This window comes from Sphaeramia orbicularis, chromosome 18 (assembly GCF_902148855.1).
Source record: "Sphaeramia orbicularis chromosome 18, fSphaOr1.1, whole genome shotgun sequence".
In the NCBI taxonomy this organism is placed as follows: domain Eukaryota; kingdom Metazoa; phylum Chordata; class Actinopteri; order Kurtiformes; family Apogonidae; genus Sphaeramia; species Sphaeramia orbicularis.
The window spans coordinates 42,029,202-42,045,116 of record NC_043974.1 but is presented as its reverse complement, the minus strand read 5'-3'; the positions used below and the strand labels follow the sequence as shown (position 1 = coordinate 42,045,116).

The following is a 15,915-nucleotide window of genomic DNA, read 5'->3' as shown; positions in this document are numbered from 1 at the left end:
CACAAACACCTCATGGAAATATACGCCTTAGTCATGATCTAAAACATATAAATAAATTAAACTCATACACTAGAGTTTTTCAGAGCAGATAGTATAACCTTTAAAAAAAACAGCAAACGTCTTCAAACATCTCTGACAAAACTACGGGTTGGATTCATTTCAAATTTTCTATGTATCTTCTTTGGGACAATGTCTACAAAGTTTGTTCACAATTTTGAAAAATTGAATTTTTTAATATAAAAAATGTGCCTTTCCTTCTAGTGGTCCATATTTTGATGGTTTATAACATGTAAATGGTTACAGATATGACTATAGTTCTGATTGATCACTGATAGAAGTCATACATGGACTATGAATTAGTTGAGTTCTCCTCCAGTGAAAGTACCACCCACTTCTATTGGGAGACTAATCTCGTGCATCCAGACCACCATTTTAATATATATTTAATTCACTGATCATGTAGATGTTCATTAAAGCTCAGAGTAAAGGTGACAGTTATTATATCAAAAACAGAGAAAAGAGAAAAGCAGCAGAGAAGAAACACAAAGGTAAAAGCAGATGAAGTGGAGGAGGTTCCACCTTATGCTAAATATAGATCAAATTTGATAGATTACTGGTTTGTTATTAACCCATTAAGACACAGTGCTTCTTCTGTGGCAGTTCCCAAATGAATTTTTCTCTATTTCTACCTTTCTTAACTGATTTATCACCATTTTTGGGGATAATATTATCCTCTGTATTTTGCATTTTTTGTTGTAAATCATGTATTTTCCTATATTTAATTCACAGATCATGTAGATGTTCATGAAAACTCTGAGTAAATTCAAAGTTATTTATATCATGAAGATAAAGTGACTTTTTCAGCAAAATATATCAATAACTGAACATAAAACAAGTGTGTCCATCCACTGTCATTGATCCAACTCTATGGGTTTTATTGGCGAATCAATGTTGTAGAAGATGATGGTGTTTCCACGGTAACTATAGAGCCTCTGAACATCCAAATGGGTCATATCTGATGACCGTGAGAAGATGACAAACTGCATTTTACACCAATTATTTACATGTACTGGTAGGATTAGTGGATCAGCAGGTATTAAACATTTTCAGATCAGTGGATGCTTTTGGTCTTTATGGGTTAACAGATCCGTGTCACACACTGTGACTGTTGAAAACCCCTAATTAGAAAAGGACCGTACGGACGCTTAGGCAGGAATCATCCATTAAAGCAGGGGTCTCAAACTCATTTTCTGTCAGGTTCCACATTCAGCCCGATTTGATCTCTAGTGGGCCGTACCAGTAAAATAATTGCATAATAACAACCTATAAATAATGACAACTCCAATTTTTTGTCTTTATTTTAGTGAAAAAAAATCCCCATTAAATTATGAAAATACTTTAATAAATGATCCAAACAAAAAAGATGTGAACTAGAAAAACACTCAGAGAGCACAGACCTTCACTAAGGCAGATCAGTCCCCCCCCCCCCCAATTACCACCAAAATTTAATAATTTGTTCCTTGTGCCAGTATCAACATTTCCTGAAATTTTCATCCAAATCCATCCATAACTTTTTGAGTTATCTTGCACATGGACAGACAAACAGACAGACAAACCAACACCAGCAAAAACATAACCTCCTGAGGTAATAACCTGAAAAAACTGAAATTTCTCAAGAAAAATAAGTGCAATTTTAACAACATTGTGCCTCAATTTATCATTTCTACATGTGCATTATGGATCAGATCTACAAAGACACTAAACACTGAGGAACAGGCAGAAAATCTTTTAAATTTTTTTTAGACATTTCAGGTTGTTCATATTTGTTCAGGTTATTCACATTTTATTGTGACAGGATAGTTTGTAAATGTGAATATTTTCATAATTTAATGCTATTTTTTGCACTATGAAGTTGTCATTATTTATAGGTATAATGTAATATTATTTTTTTCACATCAAACCAAGAAGAAAATATGCAGTCATTATTTTTTGTAGGTTATGATGCTATTATTTTACTGTAGATCATATTGGTCTGTATGTGGAACAAACTAAAATGATTTCAACAGCCTTGACTGTGGAATTTTTGCACTTTACAAATTCATCCCATGGGCCGGATTGGAACCTTAGGCAGGCTGCATTTGGCCCCCAAGCCGCATGTTTGAGACCCCTGCATTAAAGTGATGAGACACACACAAAGGCCTTTCCCCTCACACACACCTGTGATACTTGACATCATAAGATCTGGCAAAGTTCCTCTTGCAGCGGTCGCACCAGTACGGTTTGTGTCCAGTGTGGACACGCTCGTGTTTAGAGACGTCTGTGGATCTGATGAAGGCTTTGTCACAGTACTGGCACTTGTAGCGTTTGTCTCCGGCGTGGATGCGTTCATGAATCCTCAGTCCGCTGTAGGATCCCAACACCTTCCCACAGAGCTTACAGGTGTACGTGGTTTCTCTGGTGTGGACGTTCCTGTGCATTTTGTAGGTACTCTGCCGGGCAAAACTGGTCCCACAGTACTCGCATGTGAACGGCTTCTCTCCGGTGTGGATACGTTTGTGAACTCTTAGGTTTTCCGGAAGCGTGAACCGTTTCCCACAGTCACGACAGCAGAGTTGTTTGGGTGCAGTGTGGATGAGCTGGTGCTTCTTCAGGTTGGGTAACACTGAGAACGTTTTCCCACACTGGTCACATTTGAAAGGCCTCGCTCCAGTGTGGGTGTCATGGTGTCGCTGATAGCTAATTAATGTGACAAAGGTTTTCCCACACTCCTCACAGCCGTATGGTCTTTCTCCGGTGTGAACTCTCAGATGAACGTCTAGATTTCCTTTAGTAACAAATTTTTTTCCACAGTGTTCACACGTAAACCGTTTCTCATCCGTGTGAATTCTCCGATGAATCTTTAGTTGTCCTGATCTTTTGAATTTTTTGTCACAGAATTCGCAGTCATATGGTCTTTCTCCAGTGTGAACTCTCTGGTGGTTCTTTAGATGTGCGTTTGTGATGTATTTTTTGTCACAAAACTGGCAGCTGAATGGTCTTTCTCCAGTGTGAACTCTCTGATGAATCTTTAATTTATTCAATGCAACAAACTCTTTGCCACAGTCGTCACAGCACTGAGTTTTCTGTAAAGTAATACAAAAATAATAAAGGAAAACAATGTGAGAGGGGAAAAAAATCAGCTAGAATACACCAGAACATACACAAGAAACAGAAAACACCCCATTAACAACAAAATATTAGAGACATTTAAATATTCTTTCAACTTAATTTTTAGGGACTATTTAACCTTGTTGTATATCTCTAATTTGCACATATTTCTCTTGCAGTTTTATATATTTTTAATACATGTCTGTGTTTTGTTGTGTTGTATTTAGTTGTAAAGTGCACTGTCGCTGGCAGAGACCACCTTCACTTCCATTGCACAACCTGTGTAATAACAAAAAAGCCTATTCTATTCTATTCTATTCTATTCTATTCTATTCTATTCTATTCTATTCTATTCTATGTAGGCTACAGAGCTTTGATAGAACGTCAGGATGTCACTCAGAAGTTACCTTTTGGATGTAAAATGTCATCAAACCATCATCATCCTCATTATTATTCATCTCTGTTCCATTTTACAGTAATAAATGCATCCATTTTTATATTTCTGTCATAAACAAATTTGCTCCCCCCAAAAAAGTAACCAACATCAGTATCTGAGTCACATGTGGCTAATGCTAGAGATCAAACTAAATTTTGCTACAACTGGCTTAACATTAGCTTGTAAACCAAAGACTGTTGAGAGAAAGAAGAAAGTTCACTGAAGAGTCACTTCCTGTTTCAGAGTCACATGGTTTCTCCTCTGCCCCTTAGCTGTCCAATGGGAGAACAGAACTTTATTTACAGATTTGTTTTTTATTGATTATCAGTGAGTATAGTTACTCAAGGAGATACTAAATCCATTTTCCAAAAGACACATATTTTGATATTAAAATGACTGAGTCAAGAGAAAACTGACTTTACTTGTTTGTCAAGATCATTTAGTGCAGTGGTTCTCAAACTTTTTACAGTGGAGTAACCCCTGAAAGGTACTTTTTTAGCCCAGTACCCCCAATTGATTGAAAAAATTTGGAACAATGTACTCCTTAGTCAAAGGTGCAAAATATAAACTGAATAGTGCCCTCTTTCATTGATAAGAAAAATGTATTAATTGGTCATTAATGAATAAATGAACCTGTCATTACTACATTAGTCATATAAACTCATCTTGAATAATATAAAATACAAATATTCTTAAAATGTTACCAAAGCTGAAACAAAATGATAGACAATAAAACTAGGAGTGTTAATTTTATTGTATAAATGTATCTATTGGGCTTTGTATTTCAGCATTAATTCTCAATATCTATTTTCTATTCAGTACATGCTGATTTATTTAATGTATTTCTCCAAAAAAAATTGCAAGTACCCCTGGGCTTCTTCCAAGCATGTACCCCCATTTGGGAAAGACTGATCTAGTGGATGTGAAAGTGTGTGGGAAAATAAATCCAATGATAATGATGATAAAATAATGTTAGTTACCATTTAATAATGTGATATTGGTTAATTACTGTATTTAGACTTCATTTATCTGCTTTCACTGTGTTATCAATCCTTCAGAAATTTGCCTTGTATTAAAAAAAAAAAAAAAAAAAAATCATCATCAAGATGTTACTCAAATATAGTTTGAATGAGAGCAGGACTGACACTGTCTTGCTTGTAAAACACAGAAAAATAAAATACAAATAAATTAGATTTCAAAACTGAATGTGACCTTTTATGGACGTATTAACAAATAATGAGGATGGAGTTAACTGAATTATGACAAGTCACAAGATTTCCACAGAAAACCCCCCCAACAGAAACAGAGTTAGAGGATCATATTCATCTGAGATACTTTTTATTATAGAGTGTTTATGCCAAATCTGAAGAGTTTTCCTCAAGGTGTTGAAATATCACAATCACAGGAAGGGGACAAACAGATTGATAAGATGAAAACACAATGTCTCCAACCACAGCTGTCCATGGGACAGAAGAAGGAAAAGCATCAGAATCCCGTCAGGACAGACTTCAGTCCTGGAAAGACAAATGGTTATAAATGGGTGTGGCCAAGCGAGTAACGCAGTGAGAAAGCACTGTCATTCCATATCTGTTTTTAAAAATTAATTTTGCAGCAACCATAATAGCTCAAATTGTAGGTCTAAGTAAGCACTTAAACATACCATTAAGGAATAATAACTAAATATTGAATAAAAACATAAATTTGTCATCAGTGACGAAGTAATGGAGTGAGGAAAAACATACAGCAGTTATTTAAGGTTTAGAAAAAATACAAAAAGTGCAAATATTTAGCATACCACACTTTTCTTAATAAATGAGAGTATTATATCAAAAAATGAAACTGATATCATTTTATTTTAGTTTTAAAAGACATTAATTCATGGAAACAGAATGAGAATCCAAAAAAGTAACAGTGAGGCGTTTGTTCAGTGTGATGCACCAGAATAATAATAATCAAAGGTTTTATTAAGACACTGATAAAATTATCAGTCTTAGGCCACATATGTTTCATTACTATATTTAATACACATCTTTCTGCTGTTTTTCATTATAAATCAAATCAAAATCATTATAGTACTTGATTATGAAATGTAAGATTAGACATGGGCATATATTTTGAACATATTTATTTACACATTGCTATTTGCATTCTTCATTTATTCTGAATACATTTACAACTTTTACTGTTCTTAACCCATAAAGACCCAGTGCTACTTTTGTGATTGTTCCCAAAAGATTTTTTTCTGTAGATTTAACCTTTTTTAAGTGATTTATCATCATTTATTACAATATTATCCTCTGTATTTTGCCTTTTTTTTCAGTGAAAATCATCTGTTTTCCGATATTTGATTTATTGATCATGTAAATTCAAAGGTTACTCTGTCAGAAACACAGGAAACTGAAGAAAAGGGGACTTTTTCAGAAAGACATCAATAACTGAATGTAAAACCAAGCATTACCATCCACTGTCATTGATCCAACTCCATGGGTTTTAGTGGTGAATCAATGTTGTGGAAGATGACAGTGTTTCCATGGTAACTATGGAGCCTCTGAACATCCAAATGGGACCATGAAAAGATGACAAACTGTATTTTACACCAATTATTTACATGTATTGATAGAATTAGAAGTTCAGAAGTTATTAAACATTTTAGATCAGTAGATGCTTTTGGTTTCCAGTGGCTCTTTTGGTTTTTATGGGTTAATTTACACTGTATCCTCATATATTTTCTTCTACATCCAGTTGTAATTTAGATACAAACTAAATAAACACAGTTTTAGAAACTAGAGGTATATGTATCTTTCATGCTGAGTAATCAAAAATATTGTTTTAGAGAAACAAGAAACTGACCCTGGTGTTCACTTCTGCTTGGCCACACCCATAAACAGAGTGAGAACATGATAAAGTCACCTTTTGAGTTGACGTCATGTTTCTTGGTCAGACACTGATGCTTCCTCTGAGGCTACAAACACACAACACCTGTGAGAGGAAAATCCATCATTAGAAACACATTCTGCATGCACCACTACAAAACTGAATCACATACAGTCACAGAAAAAATTATTAGACCACCCTTGTTTTCTTCAGTTTCTTGTTCATTTTAATGCCTGGTACAACTAAAGGTACATTTGTTTGGACAAATATAATAATAACAACAAAAATAGCTCATAGTAGTTTAATTTCAGAGCTGATATCTATCCATTTTCCATGGTTTTCTTGATAAAAACCAAAATTTTCTTACCATGCACCATGGTCTTGGAATAATCTTCAAAAAACTATTAAAAAAAAAAAAAACTACATATATTCATTTCTGTTAATGATTTTAAAAGTATCATGGAGAAAGCAGTGAAGGAAGAATGTCACTGTTTTTCTTGATGCCATTATGGTTGAATAGTTGTTATTGTGTTTTATTGTTAATTGTGTATCATGCATGTGTTTTATGTTGTTTGGACTTTGTATGGCTGCTACCTTGGCCAGGTCTTCCTTGCAAAAGAGATTGCTAATCTTAATGGGACTTCCTGGCTAAATAAAGGTAAAAAAATAAATAAATAAATAAACTAGAAGCACTTGGAGAGCGCAGACCTCCGCCAAGGCTGATCAGTGGCCCCCCCCCGTGGGCCCCCCCGCCCCCGATCACCACCAAAATTTAATCATTTCTTCCTTATCCCACTTCCAACAAACCCTGAAAATTTCACCCAAATCTGTCCATAACTTTTTGAGTTATGTTGCACACTAACAGACAGACAGACAAACAAACAAACAAACCCTGGCAAAAACATAACCTCCTTGGCGGAGGTAATCACTTTAGTTCTTACATCAACATCTATGGCATCGTACTGCCAAAAACAGTGCATTTAGGCATTCCATGCTTTCTTTTCTGTCTGTTTTAGTCACATGAAACACACAGGAGTTAGTACTGGATTGCATAACCATTGTTTTTGATGACTACCTGTAAATATCTAGGTGTAGAGTGACTGTTTTTGACCTATTGTTTTCCCTTAAAATCAGTCATTTCAGTTGAGAAATAGTAACCACTAGCTGCCATCACAACCAAGTTCTGCAGATACGGATAGTTTGTTAAAAATGTTATTTCTCTAGTCTTTAGTGTGACCTTCATTCCCATGACAGTAGCCTAAACAAGACTCTTGACATGGATTGACTGAACCCTAGTATAAAATACCAGATGATGAGTGCAGTACTTAAAATATACAGTCGAGATAAAAATTATTAGACCACCCTTGTTTTTTCAATTTGTTGTTCATTTTAATCCCTGGTACAACTAAAGGTACATTTGTTTGGACAAATATAATGATAACAAAAATCGCTCATAAGAGTTTAATTTCAGAGCTGATATCTATCCATTTTTCATGGTTTTCTTGATTACACTGGGTTACAAAAAATGTGTTTTGCAAGTTGTCTAGGTTTTTTCAATTGAATTAGGACCATTTTGCACCGCTAAATCCAAAAATGACAGCTGTTTTTCTCAATCAGGTCAGGTTTTTTTGCTAATTTGATTTTGAAAAATTGGATCTTCTCACAAAATTGATTACAATTTTGTGACTTTATCAGTTGATTTTTTATATAGTTCTCACCCAAAATAGGTTTTAAGAGAAAAAAAATCATTTTCTAACAGGATGTATTTATTAAGTGTTACAAACTGTAGCAGAATACGTCAGGCTTATTTTTGCAAGATCTTCTAGTCGAAGCCATTTCATTCACCTGTAATATTAAAAAAACCATTAATCATAAATTGGCAAAAGTAAAATCTTCAGAACTCGTTTATTGCAAGAAATATGAAAGAATTTTGTATCATATGATGTGAAAATGCCCATAAATGTAAGCAAAAATGTTAAAAAGCCAATATGTAGCATAGTTCAGAAAGCTGACCTGATTGAGCAAAATGAATGTGATTTTTGGATTCAGCACCAAAATTATCCTAAATCAGCTCAAAAAACTTAAACAATAAATTTGTTGTTGACCAGTGTAATAACCAAAATCACTTCAGTTCTTAGATCAGTATCTATGGCATTGTACTGACAAAAACAGTGCTTTTACACATTCCATGTTTTCTTTTCTGTCTGTTTTAGTCACATGACACACACAGGAGTTAGTACTTGATTGCATAACCATTGTTTTTGATGACTTTTGATGGTCTAATAATTTTTTCCATGACTGTAAATACAAACACAAAGGGTGAAACACTGCCATCTGCTGGACAATGTGAAACATTAAACCCATAAATAATAATATCACGTCATTAGGAACACAAAGAGTTTCTTACCTTTAGAGGACAACAGAATACACACAACACTTGTCTTGTGTCCTCTTCTGCTCAGGTGTCTCCTGTAGACCTGCACCAGTAACACAACAGTAGGAGGCTGCAGTCAACCCAAACTGGACTGAGCATCAGAGCGTCCAAAACACGACGGAAAATGACGCAAACCAGCAGAGTAACGGAGTTAAATGAACACTATATGCAGAACTATACAGGTCAGAGATCTGCGATCATAAGATTTACAAATAAAGTATTCCATTTTCGTCCTGTTTCCACATACATTATAGCCTCAATGATGCGCATGCGCAGCGTTAGAAACGGGTGTTGCGGTGAGCTACGGAAACATGTCAGGTACAAACATAATAATAATAATAATAATAATAATAATAATAATAATAATAATAATAATAATAATAATAATAATAAATGTTATTTATAGGCAACTTTTAGGACACTATAGGTCACTGTACAAAATTGTTAAAATAGACACAATTAAATTTATACACATACATAAAACAAACAAGTACATAAAAATGGCAGCAGATAAAAGTGAAACTATGGAACTGAGTAAGCCTGTCTGAATAAGTAAGTCTTAAAAGGGTCATATTTCCCTAAACCCACTTTTATTAGTCTTGGTTCATTTATTTGTGTATTTGGATCCTAATAGTTCATACAGTTTGAATTTGAACCCTCCAGGTGTTCCAAAGCTATCTTTATATTCATTTGGACAAAAATCAAGTGGATTTCTACAACCTGTTTTAATTCCTTCTTAATTTGTTATGTCTTTAACCAGTTACGTCACAACATTTGCACATATAAGGTCCAGAAGAAAAAGAGACTTTTTCAGCAAATCTGTCTTTAATTGAACGTAAACCCAGTGTCCATCCACTGTCACTGATCCAACTCCATGGGTTTTACTGGTGAATCAATGTTGTAGAAGATGACGCTGTTTCCATGGTAACTACAGAGCCTCTGAAAGTCCAAATAGATCATATCTGATGACCATGAAAAGATGAAAACCTGCATTTTACACCAATTATTGACATGGGTTGATAGGATTAGTGGATCCACAGGTATTAAACAGTTACATCAGTACATGGTTTTCGTTGCTAATAGATGTTTGGGTCTTTAAGGGTTAGAAAAACCAAACTGTTAGTATCACAGGTCACAAAACTCACCTATGAGATGATATCACAAGTTCTGAGTCATGAGCCAAGTCATTTTTGGATTAGAAAAAAAGAAACAGACAAAAACAGTTTACTCTCCATTTATTAAATAAACTTTCAATTTGTGATAAATATTAGTTTTGATGATAGAGACTCCAGCCACAAAACACCCAGCTCACCCTGGCCTGTGATGGCTGCAGAAAACTGAAATCTCATGATAAGAGTCTGTTTGCTTTGTCTTTTTAGTCCAGAAAAACATAACAGGTGACAGTAAAGCACCTTTTCAGTCACTATACCTCCTGCTGTGAAAACCATCTCCCTTGGACCTTCTGAGTACACAGAGGTAGTGTCATACCATCATGTTTTTGATGATATTTACAATGGTTGTTCCTCTGTATGTGCTACCAGTAGACCAGTATCCACTTTAAATACTCCCCTTTAGATGCCACCTCATCTTCATCAGTGCTGGTACATATACTGTCTGTGTCCTGGCTCACACACTTCTCCCCAAAAAAGACATGGACTGATTTGTTCTGTGGAGGAGATGCCATAGTCTGCTCCGGTCGGTGTTGACTCAGTTAAAAAGATGATGACAGTTCTTCCCACAGGATCTATTCACAGTATATTTACATACGCAGCCAAAGTATAAACCATACCTGGGTTTAACTAAGAAAATACATAAAGTCCTTCCATTGGACAAATACTGCAGTGATTAATATGTTTCAGCTGCATCAACTTTAACACTGATGCAGTGACGGGCCCACAACGTTTACCTTTCATGTGGTTCACAACTGGTAGTGGTGCCCCAGAGCTCCAAAACACAACATAGGAGTAACTGTTTTAAGGGCGTTGGAGCACCTGGGGGGCCTCTGCCACTTTACTGTCCTCATCAGATAACATTAGGTAGTTCATATTTTTCTCAGTCTTGTTGTTAGTGGAGTCCCTTTCCCCTGGAACAAGCAGCACGGTTGAATTTTGTAGAAGAAACGATGACACCTACAGTAAAACAGTGGAAGCTTTTCAAATTCTTCTGCTCCTCCCAAAGCCATGACTGTGTCAATCAGCTGCTTTAAACACGCCCCCTCACATCTTTTACTGCCACTCCACATTGAGATATAAGGAAATAATAAATGTTACAATTACTTGAAAGTACTAGCAGCTGTAAAACTGTATTTTATATTGTGATTAGAAAATCAAGCTGCAAGAATTCTGTGCATGCATTCTAAAACCATGGGAGGGAGACTGATCTAACATGGTCCTCTGCCAGTAAATATAGAGTGGATAACCATGTCAAGTCACACACTTGTGCTTCTTCAACTGATCAGACCATGTGAAATTTTTCTTACAGCAGTCACACCAGTACGGCTTTTCTCCAGTGTGGATGCGCTCATGATTGGACAGGGTTGTTGAAGAGATAAAGGCTTTATCACAATACTTGCACTTATAGCGTTTGTCCCCAGTGTGGATGCGTTCATGGTAATGAAGTGCACTGTAGGACTTTAACATCTTTCCACAAAGCTCACAGAGGAAGTTTGTTTCTTGGGTGTGGACATTTCGGTGGTTTATGTAGGCACGCAAGTGGATGAACCTCTTCCCACAGTACTCACAGCTGTACGGTTTCTCTCCAGTGTGAATACGTTGATGGGCAACTAGGTTTTGCCTCAGGGTGAAGCGTTTCCCACAGTCATTACAGTGATGCTGCTTCACTCCGGTGTGAATGAGCCGGTGAGTCTTGAGGTTAGACAGCTGAGAGAATGTCTTCCCGCACTGCTCACATGAATATGGTTTCTCTCCGGTGTGAACTCTCTGATGAATGGTTAGGTTTTCTTTGGTTTTATAAGCTTTCTCACAGAACTCACAGCTGAACGGCCTCTCTCCAGTGTGAACTCTCTGATGAGTCTTCAAATTAAAAGCTGTTTTGAACTCTTTTTCACAGAACTCACAGCAGTGAGCTTTCTGCAAAGACACAGAGAAACAGCATTACAAGACAAAGAATCAGTAACAACCAACCATATTTAACAACTTCATATTAAACATTGAAATATACGCTCAAATGTTTTGCTTCAACCATTTTTTATGCCTTAAAGCCCCACAGAGAAATCAGTCAAGGACATAAAACTGCTGATATTCATATATGATATTATGATATTATGTGTAGAAGATGATAATAATATTAAATGAGATATATTCAAAGATACATTCTGAAAGTATTTCAAGACAGTTGAAAATTCTGGTCTTATTTATGAAATAATACAAATACTTCATGAATCAGTCACGTCCCAATTCAAACATAAAGCCTTTACGAATAAGCCCCTCCCCTGGGCGTGCCTCCAAGGTACAGCCCAGGTCTCCCTAACCTGGGTGAGGTTAACTGGTCCCTTGATTTTGCTCTCATGTTCTGAATCAGTCTTAATCCGACCCTTCATTTAAGACTAATTTGCCTACAGAGACCCTACCAGGACAAACTGCCCCAGATAACAGAGGTCTTAAGATCATTTCAGTGCTTACACTGCTGCCACCATGAGGTAAAAATTCAAAACCATTTCTAGTTGTATCTCTTTCCAATCAGGACTTTGAGGACAGATCACCAATCCTTGGAAGCCACACTGACCAACACCAGCCAATATAAACAAGAACAGCCTTTAGGCCAAGAACAACAAATGAATACATACTGAAACTAGAACCACTCAGAGAGCACAGACCTCCACCAAGGCCGATCAGTGGGCCCCCCCGTGCCCCCACCTCCCACACCTGATCACCACCAAAATGTAATCCTTTGTTCCTTGTGCCAGTATCAACATTTCCTGAAATTTTCATCCAAATCCGTCCATAACTTTTTGAGTTATTTTGCACACAGACAGACAGACAGACAGACAAACCAACGCTGGCAAAAACATAACCTCCTTGGCGGAGGTAAACATGTTAAAGTCACCTTTTGTGTTGAAGTCATGTCTCAGCTGGTGTTCTTCTGCAGCGTCAACAAACACAAACTTCCTGTGAGACAAATCCAACATTAAACTACTGACAGAAGAAGCAGCTTTAGAAACAATGACGTTAGATAAATAATATGCTGCTTTAAGCCTTCATACAGCAGACCACTTTTTTTTATTTGGAGTTTTCACATTGAAATGTGCCAAAAGTTAATCAACCAATGGATTATTTTATAATTTTCTTGTATATGCTGGTTTGTTTAGTCTTTATACATGTCATATTTTTCACCACAACCTGGATGAATTCTCTTGGGGGAAATACGGGGAATCATTTTATTTCCATCTATGAAGGTCTGGTTCATTTTCTTTCCTTATTGTTCGGTCTTTCTTTCCTTATTGTCAGTCTTCCTGTGATATTTCATTTCCATTAGATTTTTTTTCCTTTAGTGTTTATGGTCATACATGGTCACTACTGACAGACTAATGTGACACCACTGCAGCAAATGTTACACATATTGTTATAGCCTTCGTTGTTCTTCATATTATTATTATTTTTTTTAATTATTTATTCCAAATATGGCAAAGGTACAATCTTCCTGAGCGCTACAAAGTGACTTCTTTGCACAACATAATATAGAAATGAAAAGTCAAGGAAGGAAAAAATAATAATACACACTGAAAAAGCAAAAGCGTCAGATTCGAAAATTAATTAAAATTAATTATTAAAAATAAATAGTCTGTAATTTCATTGGGTTGGAGATATACATGCATTAATGCACAGGACAAAGCAATTCAAATGTAGAGGAACAGAGGCTTAGTCCCACGACAACAAATACCGATGAAAAGTCATAAACAGGGAAAGTCAGAGGGAAACTGTAAACATCTCCACAGTTCCATTAGATCCACAGGCTGATGCTAATGCGGCTCTGAGCTAGCATAAAAAACAAACTACAACACTATACAAAACCCACGAAAAACAGCACATTCATATATTTAAATTGACAAAGCACAAAAACCATAAGGTGACAGCTAAAATAATATTAAGAAATAAAACAGTAAATCTGCGTCAGTGGTGTTGGCACATAAACCTTACCCAGTTCTATCAGGATGCGCATGCGCAGCTACGCAGTGTCAGTCAAAATGAAGTTATTTCTGCTCGTTTTTTTTTTTCCTGAAGATACAAAGTGGACGCATAAACATTACTCTCAGGCACAGGAACCTTGATTCAACAAAACATCAGACAGTTCGTGTCTAGACAACAGCTGTGTTGCGTACACACATCTCATTGGTCCGTCTGGTCCGCACTCAAAAAGGTCCGTACTGCAACAATAAGACGTCACAACATTCCTTTTCCTTTTTTCGTTACATCCATCAATGCGAGGAAAGGTCAACTGGATTTACTGTTATAAAATAATATGGACTTTGATGCTCTGGATTAAATATGTCAAGAGGAAGAGTTTTTGGACAGGTAGGTGAACAACTTTATTGGTTGCAGCTAGTCTGAGGTGAACAGGTGAGTAAACACACACACACACACACACACACACACACACTCAGGTAAATGTTCAAAGTTCAGGCATGTACACAGGTAATCACCTAATTCGCCCACAGGAAAAAAAAATCACTGTCATGAACTAAAGATTTAAGAGAATTTGAACACATACACACACACACACAAAAACACAAAAACACTCTTTGCCAGAAATGTATGATTTGTGAGTCCAGTACTAACTTCTTCTCATGAAATAAACTTAAATGATGGATAAACTGAAGACAAAATAAATAATGAATGATTAAATCTGACTCAATCTACTACTGAGGTGGTAGTATTTGAAAAAACGTTATTTTTATGATATGATGTAAGATATTTCCAAGCAAGGAAAAGGCATAATGCACCAGTATTTACAAAACACAAGTTATTTATTAATGTGTAAAAAATATATAGACATAAACTCAGGTAAAAAAAGATGTGATTACTGAAAAACAATAAGAGACATGAAGCATATATGAAACAAAAATATATCCAATAGGGAAAAGAATGGGAGCAATACATCAGTACAACTAAGGCAATGCAACAACAGATCACCTTAAACTATTATTGAAGTAACAAAATGAAAAACAGGTTTGTTGGAATAGGGTGTGACCACTTCTGCTATGACAGTAATCTGCACAACACATTGCAACAATATTGATAAAAATAAACAAACAATACATCAGAAAATAAGGATAGAGTCACTATAAAATTGTTAAAAAAAAAAAAAAAAAAAAAAAAAAATTAAAAATGAGATAAGAAAATATTATTTTACTATTTGGTAAAATGACAATAGAACTAAAAGTAAAATATGAATAGACACAATATTAACAATATGTAACAGTATGTATATTTATGAACTCAAGTCTATATAAAAATAGTGCATTTAGGTTTGGATAAATGTTGAATAAATATTGAATTTTTATTGCTTTAAAATATCCACCGTGTGTAACTGAACAGAGAGCCTTAGAGTGTTGGCAAACAAACCTATGTCATATGATCCAAAGTGATGTGGCCTAGTGCAGCGGTAACCATTTCTCTTTTTTTTGTCTTTTTCTTCAGGTCCAGAACTGTTCAGTGTTTCAGCTGCTCCTCACTCTAACATAGGTCCATCTTCATCTCCGTCATAACAATAGTGAGAACCGTTACTCTACCTCAGTTACTGTTTTATCTACTCGGCTCTGAAAACACTGAAGCCACGTCACAGGAATGCCTTTAATTTCAGCAAACAAACCGGCCTCTTTGAAAGAAAGTAATAGTACTTCAGTCCTTAGAAATAAAACAGATTGCAAGAAAACATGAACAATTTATACATATATATGAAAACAAATATTACTTCATTTGCATGTATGACAAGGAGGAAGTATAACTTATTTAATCCCACCCCTTCTCCACATGACAGTCTATCCTTTAGCTTCCTGTTAGCATAA

At 35.7% G+C, this 15,915-nt stretch overlaps 2 protein-coding genes across 5 annotated transcripts in view; both read right to left on the bottom strand.

Annotated features, from left to right (window-relative positions):
- Positions 1 to 12,154, bottom strand: part of LOC115438644 (oocyte zinc finger protein XlCOF15-like) — a 143,125-nt gene extending 130,971 nt beyond the window's left edge. The window contains exons 1-3 of one of the 2 annotated variants that reach the window (XM_030162398.1): positions 8,865 to 9,162; positions 6,494 to 6,562; positions 2,180 to 3,122 (exon numbers count right to left, since the gene is read on the bottom strand). In XM_030162398.1, coding sequence (XP_030018258.1) covers positions 2,208 to 3,122; positions 6,494 to 6,511 — 933 coding nt within the window. In that variant the 5' untranslated portion in view covers positions 6,512 to 6,562; positions 8,865 to 9,162 and the 3' untranslated portion in view covers positions 2,180 to 2,207. Of the gene's footprint in view, positions 1 to 2,179; positions 3,123 to 6,493; positions 6,563 to 8,864; positions 9,163 to 12,143 lie in introns of those variants that run through there. The other variant, XM_030162400.1, reaches the window with a different exon arrangement.
- On the bottom strand, positions 9,554 to 14,250 carry LOC115438650 (zinc finger protein 253-like). Of its 3 annotated transcripts, XR_003938119.1 has the most exons (4): positions 14,048 to 14,250; positions 12,957 to 13,018; positions 10,526 to 11,980; positions 9,554 to 9,565 (listed from the first exon to the last, which is right to left on the bottom strand). XR_003938119.1 is itself a non-coding variant. In XM_030162410.1 (3 exons), the coding sequence occupies exons 2-3, from the start codon at positions 12,972 to 12,974 to the stop codon at positions 11,315 to 11,317; spliced, it is 684 nt and encodes a 227-aa protein (XP_030018270.1). In that variant the 5' UTR covers positions 12,975 to 13,018; positions 14,048 to 14,250; the 3' UTR covers positions 10,113 to 11,314. The 3 variants fall into 3 exon arrangements, 2 of the variants coding, with proteins under 2 accessions (XP_030018270.1, XP_030018271.1); XM_030162410.1 differs by lacking the exon at positions 9,554 to 9,565 and having other exon boundaries at positions 10,113 to 11,980; XM_030162411.1 differs by lacking the exon at positions 9,554 to 9,565 and having other exon boundaries at positions 10,113 to 11,980; positions 14,058 to 14,250.
- Between the last annotated feature and the right edge of the window lie 1,665 nt (positions 14,251 to 15,915).